Below are 9,733 nucleotides of genomic sequence, written 5' to 3' on the forward strand. Positions count from 1 at the left end.
CAAACCATCCAAACGCACCAAAAACACAACACGTGGCAAAAGATATTCCCATAAAAAGACAGAATGATCATGTATCTCTTTTTTCTTGTTATAGTTAAATTGTTGCCCAATGCAGTTCAATACAAATGTCAAAAGACATCAGAAACACGTAGCTCCAGTGGCGAATGCAGCCGTACGGCTGTACGCACTGTGCGTACCTACCATGAGAGGATGGGAATTAATGCCGCTTATTTATTTGTTTATTTATTTATTTATGACATCATTTAAATTGAATATTAAGCAGTATACCCTACAGCTGCTTTTCCCTGACCCACCTCATTCTTACGAACATATTTTATTCATGAAAGTTATTAATTCATTGACCTGAATATATTAACCATCTATAATATAATTACTAACCCGTCGTCTAAAATCTTAAAATAATAAAATAGCCTATTATTTTATTCATGGCTAGAGCTTGATTAATTTGATTGACATTCTAGGCAATGAGACCTTTACTTTTCCTGACTGAATGTGAGTTTGTTCCATGCAATGCTGTATTTTGGTGGCACAAAAACTTGTTCTGATCCGGGAGAGTACTTTACCAACAGCTACATGCACTGCTGAAAGACTTTTTTCTTCTGCGCATCAAATAACGACAGAGTCATCAACATTCACAATCCAATACACCTTATATCCATGAAACACGAACTTGCAGAATCTTTGAACAATGAGAAAATAGTTGCACTTTTTAATTCAAAGCCCAAATGGCTTGTTTTGTAATTCAATGCCGGCTATACCACCTGAAGGACGATAACTGCGTGTTGTAATGTAGTCGACCGTCACTGGAGAAAGTCAAATCTTTCTTTAATATTTTGGACTTTTGTTTGAAAGCTTTAGTGGCACTGTAGCTGTCCAAGCTAATGTTGTTTGATTTTAATTATAGCCTATAAATGCACCAATAGACAAGTCAAAGGAATAAATGAATGAATAAAATAAATACGGATTCTTAAATGTTAATATTGTTTTTACTCAAAAAACAATACAAAATAAAAAATAATTTGGTTGGACATTAATAGGGCCATGTATCATGTTTTTGTGGTTTTTTTTGTTCTCTGTGATCTTTAAAACATACTGGGTAGCTATGCAAAATATTTTCTAAAATGTCAAGCAGGAATTTGTCTATAGCTTAATTATGAAGTCAATAACTATTAAAAATAGCAAAAATAAAAGTAGAAAAATACAAAGATACAAAGATAAAAAGAGCAGCATTTTGCTAAATATAATAGTGCTTTATATGCTTTTTATCCTGCTATGTTTTTTTTTTTCATATTCGGTATTCAATGCTGAATACTGAAAGAAATAACAGCCATTGCTTAAATGGTTATTTACCATCAAAAATAATATTTTAGATCATTATAATACCTTAGAATAAAATCCTGCAGGCGCCCCTGTGTAGCTCTGTCATATATTTTTCATATATTATCTGTCAAGTGCTTTATGCGTTCTTAAAAATGCCCACCACAAAGATTGTTTTTGTACAGATGTTTAGTAGGCGTATTCTTTTTCTTTTTTCTTTTTCTTTTTTTTGTATTTTTTATGTCTAAAAATGAACCAGAACTAATTCACTATTTTCATTTTTGATGCAGACTGATATGTAAATTACATTACGTTTACCAAATAATGTTCATGTGTCTTTTTATTGTATAAACTAGCATTAGGAAAGCGTTTTACTTATTCCTATTCTGAAATGTGTATCTGCTGCTGACAAAATGTAAATAATTCCAAGAAACAGAATCTAGATCATTTCTTCTAGCATGCGAATAAGCCAAATAACTGATTAGTGAATACCCTTGTATATTTATTTATTAATAAAGTATTGTCAGCAAATTTGCTCTATGTTTGTGTATCATTTAGATATGTTTATTTTATGTTGCTTGTTATATAGAACAGTTGGCATTTCTGTGTGGAGTTTGTATGTTCTCCCCGTGATGGCGTGGGTTTCCTCCGGGTGCTCTGGTTTCCCCCACAAGTCCCCAATATGTGCTATAGGTGAATTGGGTAAGCTAAATTGTCCGTAGTGTATGTGTGTGAATAAGTGTGTATGGGTTTTTCCCTGTGATGGGTTGCGGCTTGCAAGGCATCTGCTGCTAAAACATATGCTGGATAAGTTGCCAGTTCATTCTGCTGTGGCGACTCCGATGAATAAAGGGACTAAGCCGAAAAGAAAATGAATGAATGAATAAATGACTACACACACACACACACACACACACACACACACACACACACACACACACACACATATATATATATATATATATATATATATATATATATATATATATATATATATATATATATATATATACATATACATATATAAATATATATGATTATAAAGCGCACCGGGAGGCACACCGGGAGAGAGCCCTGAGCGTGTGAGATCCTCGAGCCCTGGGCTCCTCCTGTTGCAGGGGCAGCGGGGGGTATGAGTTTAGGTAGGTCTCAAGAAATCCCCTGATTGATAATAGTAGATGTAGATTATGAATGCTATAGAGTGTGAATACTGGATTCAACGCTTGTCTATGATGTCGATTTAATTTTGCCAATTTACTTATGTTGAGAGAGTCCGGGGAAAACCCACGCAAACATGGGGAAAATGTGCAAACTCCACACAGAAATGCAGACTTGGCAAGGTAAGATCTGAACCAGTGACATTCTTGCTGTGAGGCAATGATGCTAACCATTGGGCCTCCGTGCTGCCCTGACGAGGAAATGGGAGGAATAAGGGTGGAAGGGTGGATTCTTCAAGACAAAGATGACTAAGGTAAGACACTCTGGTTATGTATAACCAGTTGTGCTGAACTTTAATTAGATATTAGATATGTACAAGTGTTTACTCATTGTTTTTGGAACCAAGGTGTGCAGTATGAAATGTAATCTTATTATTGTTTTTATATGTATGTAACTTATTTATCTATTTTTAGTATGGAGAGCTCTGCTGTGACATGTGAATTTCCCTCCGGGGATTAATAAAGTCAAAACTAAACTAAACTAAACTAAACTAAACTAAACTAAACTAAACTAAACTAAACTAAACTAAACTAAACTATAGTGATGTAGGAATCATCTGGTTGGTGAATCATGCATTAGCTAATGAGGACCAGCTGCTATCAATCATAAGCACGCGCTCCTCTCGAAATTATTTTATGTATAAACTTCACTTAACAGAGCAAGGAAATTTTCACAGTATGTCAGATAATATTTTTTCTTCTGGAGAAAGTCTTATTTGTTTTATTTCAGCTGGAATAAAAGCGGTTTTAAATTTTTTAAACACCATTTTAAGGACAAAATTATTAGCACCTTTAAGATATATATTTTTATCAATAGTCTACAGACTACTAACAAAAAACTGTTATATAACAACTTGCCTAATTACCCTAACCTGCATAGTTAACCAAATTAACATAGTTAAGCCTTTAAATGTCACTTTAAGCTGTATAGAAGTGTCTTGAAAAATATCTAGTCAAATATTATTTACTGTCATCATGGCAAAAATAAAATAAATCAGTTATTAAAACTATAATGTTTAGAAATGTGTTTAAAAAAATCTTCTCTCCCTAAAATTTGAGGAAAAAAAAAAATAAACAAGGGGGCTAATAATTCTGACTTCAACTGTATATAGTCTTAGGCCGGGGTAAAATAATCATTAATTAATAATCAGTCAATGTTATATTTGACAAGATTAACAAACCCCTTGAAATAAATAAAGCAATTCAATCCAGTCCATCTTTTGGGCTTTATCTTTGTCATAAACAGATTAAAGATATATTTTCTGTTTTTGTCTGCCAGTTCTTTAATGTTAGAGAAACTTAACTTTTTGGGCAGTGAAAGGCAGGGAATTTGAGATTTGGCTTAGTGAGAACCCTGTATTACTTCTAAAAGGTACAGTTCACCCAAAAATGACAATTCTGTTATACTCACAATTCAATTTTAAAAAAAAAAATATTCTCCTATTAAACACAAAAGGAGACATTTTTAAGAAAATAACTGTACCCATTAACTTCCATAGTATTTGTTTTTGCTACTTTGGAAGTCAGTGGTTACAGGTTTCTAGCTTTCTTCACAATATCTTCATTTATGTTCAAAAGAAAAAAGAAATACGCATACACGTTTGGAACCCTTTGAGGGTGATTGAATGAGTACATTTTAATGTTGGGGTGAACTATCCCTTTAATGAATCCTTAACAATCCTAATGAAAACTGAAATGTTCTTTGGGAACCTAAAATACACTACTACCTGGCAAAAGTCTTGTTGTCGATCCCAGTTGCAAGAGCAACAAATAATAACTTGACTTCTAGTTGGTCTCAATCATCACAATACTGCAGAAGACCTACTGGAACCTGCATGGACCCAAGAATCTCACAGAAAGCAGTCAAGTTTGGTGAAGGAAAAATCATAGTTTGTGGTTACATTCAGTATGGGGGTGTGCGAGAGATCTGCAGAGTGGATGTCAACATCAACAGTCTGAGGTATTGAGACATATACCCATTACATTACAAACCACAGGAGAAGGCACATACTTCAGCAGGACAGCGCTCCTTCTCATACTTCAGCCTCCACATCAAAATTCCTGAAGGAATCAAGGTGCTCCAGGATTGGCCAGTCCAGTCACCAGATATAAACATTATTGAGTTTGTCAGGGGTAAGATGAAGTAAGAGGCATTGAAGATGAATCCAAAGAATCTTGATGAGCTCTGGGAGTCCTGCATGAACGCTTTCTTTGCCTCCAGATGACTTTATTAATAAGTGATTTGAGTCATTGCAGAGATGTATGGATGCAGTCCTCCAAGCTCATGGGAGTCATACACAATATTCATTTTTATCCACTGCAGCATGACTTTATGTTCTATACTGTACATTATTTCTGTTAAGTGACAAGACTTTTGTCTAAGCAAAGTCAGACCTTACTGTCGAACTAATTAAAAATCAAGACATGATCATATTTTATTTTGGTAAAATAAGCATAATCTAGAGGCCTTTGGCTTTCATATCAGGCACTTCTGATACCAAATGATCAACTAGAAGTTATTATTTTTTGTTCCTAAAACTTGGATGGGGACAATACTTTTGTCAGGTATTGTAGTTCTTCTTTGACATCACTGTGAAACCCTTCACATAAACCCTCTTGGATACACAACTGAGGTTAAAAAGAGGCTCACATGGTTAAACAGTCCATTCCATACCTGTCCTCTTCACTGTTTCTTTAATTTTCACAGTTTCTCCATCCATTACACTGCATACCTCCAGTCGAACCCCTCCCTCCACCACCCCCTCTAGACTTGTGGTCCAAGGGCAGGTTTGCTTATAGAGGACACTGGCCTGGATTCTCATTGGTGGAGATGCTCTAATAGGATCAGACATGAGGACAGGAGATTATGACACTCAAGACATAATTCTCTATATCATATTTTTAAGCACTAGTCAAAATGGCTGCCAAACTGTAGGAGGCACATTGAAGGCTCAGGGTTTGAAAGAAAGGGCACTCAAACTATCTCAAAGGTAATTAATATTTAATTACTCAAATATAAATCTAAAGTTTTTTTCATCTCATATGCATTGCAATATGTCTTAAAGAGGGATAGTTCACCTAAAAATGAGAATGTACTAGCTATTAACAAGTGGTTCAAAACCTTTATAAGCGCAAAGGTTGATATTTTAAAGAATGTTGGAAACTGGTAACCATTGAAATCCATAGTAGGAACAAAAAAAAAAATACTATAGAAGTCAATGGCTGCCACTTTTTAACATTCTTCAAAATATCAGCTTTGGTGTTTAACAGAAGAAAAAGAAACTTAAACAAGTTTTAAGTAATTAGATGATGAGAAAATACTGAATTTTCATTTGTGGGTGAACTGTCCCTTTAAAAAGTACCTTGTAGATGGTGATACTATGTTGCATCTAATACTTCTGCACACTTTGTTGATAATACGTTGCATTGCAACTATATGTCAACTCATTTTTATTAGAATATTAGCATACTATCTGTTTAATAACTGCTGATTCTGCCCCAACAACATATTCTCATGACTATAAGAAACTTTGCAGGTACATATCAACTTACGCTAACCCTATAACCCATCTACTAATACTCTAATAAGAATTAGTTGGCATGTAGTCGCAATGTAAATCCTAATCAGGGCCAGACAGTTTCTGCTGACATTTTTTTGCTAAATATTTAGTAAATAATCAGCAGATTGATGCGAAGTTTAGTAACTAGTAGCATGAAATAAAAAAACATGAACTATTATTGAAGGTTTACAATGCAAATCCAATTAGCCAAGGCAAGTTATTTATATAGCACATTTCATACACAACGGTAATTCAAAATGCTTTACATAAACAAGAATAAAAGAAACAAGTATAATAAATAAAAACAACAAAGAATATATATTTTTTACAAACAAATTAAAAAGGTTTTAAAGGAATAAAAATATTTAAATTGATTTGTTTGACAAAGCAAGTCTCTTATACAGTACAGTATATCTACTAAGACTTTTTTGATTACTTTACAAACTGTATTGCAAATAAATCATATAAACATTTGCATATTAGTCAATAATATTACTGAAATTAATATAAAAACTGAACAAATATATATTTACACACATATAATAGACTGTGTGCATGTAGATTCTGTGTGGGCCTACTTATAATCAACAAAGTGTGTTAAAAGGGCCTTCAAAATCAAGTAATATGCCATACTCTTAGACCTATAAGAGAATTTACCTGAGAAGGAATGATTATTTGCTGAGCTGTATTAAATTCCTCTTCTCCCTCTGTCCCGGAGCAGCATGGTGTTGTTAAAGCTCAAGTTCCCCTTCCAGAAGCGGGTGCGTTTGGCCCAGGGGCTCTGGCTGCTCTCATGGGTGGCCATGTTCTCTGGTGCTGTCACCTTCGCTACGGGGGTCTTCCTCAAAACTGAGCTACATCGCAGATCAGAGGTAATGAAAATCTTCATTCGTGAGCCAAGAAAGAACCTTAGAATAAATAAATGTGATGCTCTATATGTAGATGCATTTGTTTGTTTATCAAGACCATGAATGGAAACATAATGAACAGCAGTCTCTGCTATCAGGAACAGTCCCAGATGCACTCAAAAAATATTTATTTTAACTTGTTCAAACTACTTAATTAAAATGAGCATAAACAACAAAATTATTGAGATTTCACTGGGACAACTTAATTTTTTGTGTTCAATCCATTATAATTTGTTAAAAGTGTTAGGTTAACTTAATCGATTTGTGTAGGGACAACACAGATTAATTTGTGTGGAACCCTGATTTTTTACAGTGTAAACTCAAAAAGCATATTTTTGGTTGCTTGTTCAAGCTACTTATTTAAAATGAGCTAAATAAACACAATTCTTAAGGTTTTGTTGGGACAACTTGGTTGGTTTATGTTCAATCCACTTAAATGCATAAAAAATAATGCTAACTCAATGTCTTCATGCTGTCCCAACACAAAAAATTAAGTAAGCTTAAGTTAACTTCATTTGAACAAATTTAAGTGGATTAAACTGAAAACTATTAAGGTGTCCACCCAAAAATCTCAAGAATTGTGTTGTTTCAACTTATTTTATATAAGTAGTTTGAACAAGTTATTTTTCAAGAGTATATGAAATATGATTTATGGCAATATTTTCATATTACATATACAAGTTCATATTTGTTTTTTTACATACAATACATGCCAATGGGTGTTTACATATTCATTTACACCACTGGAATTACAAATATGTACCTATGTTCATATATATTAGCTATAATTTAACATATGCGTTCATATATGGCCATATAATTACATCTAATATATTTGAACATATACTTATTTGTAATTCCCAATGGTCCGTTTTACAATATTGTAAAATATTTCATATTTACAGTTGAAGTCAGAATTATTAGCCACCCTTTAATTCTATTTTTTTTAATGTTTCCCAAATGATGTTTAACAGAGCAAGGAAATTTTTACAGTATGTCTGATAATATTTTTTCCTCTGGAGAAAGTCTTATTTGTTTTATTTCGGCTGGAATAAAAGCAGTTTTAAATTTTTTTAAACACCATTTTAAGGACAAAATTATTAGCCTCTTTAAGCAATTTTTTTCGATAGTTTACAGAACAAACCATTGTTATACAATAACTTGCCTAATTACCCTAACCTGCCTAGTTAACCTAATTAACCTAGTTAAGCCTTTAAATGTCACTTTAAGCTGAATAGAAGTGTCTTGAAAAATATCTAGTCAAATATTATTTACTGTCATCATGGCAAAGATAAAATAAATCAATTATTAGAAATGAGTTATTAAAACTATTATGTTAAGAAATGTGTTGAAGAAAATCCTCTCTACATTAAACAGAAATTGGGGAAAAAATAAACAGGGGGCTAATAATTCAGGAGGGCTAATAATTCTGACTTCAACTGTATGTTTGCCATGGATATGTGAAAGCCAAATATAAATGTGTATGACATGTGTAATTTGATTTCTATATGGGTAAGGACTGTCTTTGTTTTCACACTAAACCAATGTTTTACTAGGTAACATTTATTTAATAACTGATATTTATAACACACAATGAATGATTTGTCCAGTGCTATATGTATGATACTACTTTCATTTACCCTTTATACTGTCAACACAGGTATAACAGGCCTAAGCTTTGTCTTGTTGAGAGGAATAATCTCACATAATCTGAGGATTGGCACTCAGATAAGGTCTATAGTGTGCACCATTACCTGAGCCTGTGTTTGTAATGAAGTCAACAAACCTTGCAATGAAACCTGATAGTGATTGGAAAGAGCTTTTTGAGAAGTTATTAAGGGATAGACTTGCATGTTTAACATTGAATGCATTACAATGTGTAATTTCTAGAACATTCACTTAATGCTTTTTACAGGTATGGGATATTTATAAGAAATATAAAAAATAGGCATTATTTAGTCATGAATCAACAGGCAGTTGTGTATACAATATGTTACACTGGTACTCAAAACATGTCTAAAATTTTCCATTTTCAATAAAATTTTGAAAATTAAAATATTTAAATAATCAGATATGATCATATCTGGCTGACAATTATTTGATTATCTGGAATCTGAGGGTTTAGAGAAAAATATATATTAAGAAGTTTGCTTTATTTATAGCGGTTCATTCCACTTTGGCGACCCCTGATGATTAAAGGGACTAAGCTGAAAGAAAATGAATGAATGAAATTTGCTTTAAAATTGTATAAATGAAGAGCTTAGCAATAAAGGTTACCAATGAACAATTAGATGTTGATATATTTACAGTGGAAAGTTTACAAAATATCCTTATGCAACGTCTTTACCTAATATTCTAATGATTTTTGGGGTGGTGGGGTGGGGTGTTGACTTATAAAGACATTGCTCAGTTTCCAGCTCATTTCCAGAGTAACCTATTAATAACATGGATGGATGTATAGAATGGGAAAAGACTAATAGACTGATGGATGGATGGAACCAAAAAAGATGGATGGATAAATGGAACAGAAAAACTATAGATGGATGGATAAATGAAACAGAAAAATTATAGATGGATGGATGGATGGATGGAACCAAAAAGATGGATGGATGGATGGATGGATAAATGGAACAAAAATTATGGATGGATGGATGGATGGATGGATGGATGGAATGGAAAAATTATGGATGGATGAAACAAAAAATGATGG

General features: G+C 33.1%; 2 protein-coding genes and 1 long non-coding RNA gene across 4 annotated transcripts in view; 2 read left to right on the forward strand and 1 right to left on the reverse strand.

Moving 5' to 3' along the window:
- The window catches only part of si:ch211-276i12.4, a 22,681-nt gene extending 20,641 nt beyond the window's left edge, over window positions 1-2,040 (forward strand). Inside the window, exon 8 of the mRNA XM_087282034.1 lies at window positions 1,928-2,040. Within this exon, the coding sequence (XP_087138160.1) occupies window positions 1,928-1,971 (44 nt within the window). The 3' untranslated portion in view covers window positions 1,972-2,040. The remainder of the gene's footprint in view (window positions 1-1,927) is intronic.
- rom1b (retinal outer segment membrane protein 1b) overlaps window positions 1,928-9,733 on the forward strand; it is a 27,592-nt gene continuing 19,786 nt past the window's right edge. Inside the window, exons 1-3 of one of the 2 annotated variants that reach the window (XM_087280312.1) lie at window positions 1,928-2,040; window positions 5,263-5,545; window positions 6,837-6,987. In XM_087280312.1, coding sequence (XP_087136438.1) covers window positions 5,406-5,545; window positions 6,837-6,987 — 291 coding nt within the window. In that variant the 5' untranslated portion in view covers window positions 1,928-2,040; window positions 5,263-5,405. 2 annotated transcript variants of the gene reach the window in all.
- The window catches only part of LOC147840902 (uncharacterized), a 4,935-nt gene continuing 664 nt past the window's right edge, over window positions 5,463-9,733 (reverse strand). Inside the window, exons 2-3 of the long non-coding RNA XR_015508058.1 lie at window positions 9,301-9,413; window positions 5,463-9,258 (exon numbers count right to left, since the gene is read on the reverse strand). This is a non-coding gene — a long non-coding RNA (uncharacterized LOC147840902). The remainder of the gene's footprint in view (window positions 9,259-9,300; window positions 9,414-9,733) is intronic.

The sequence above is a fragment of the Danio rerio genome, chromosome 14 (genome assembly GCF_052040795.2).
Source record: "Danio rerio strain M-AB ecotype USA chromosome 14, GRCz13ab, whole genome shotgun sequence".
NCBI lineage: Eukaryota > Metazoa > Chordata > Actinopteri > Cypriniformes > Danionidae > Danio > Danio rerio.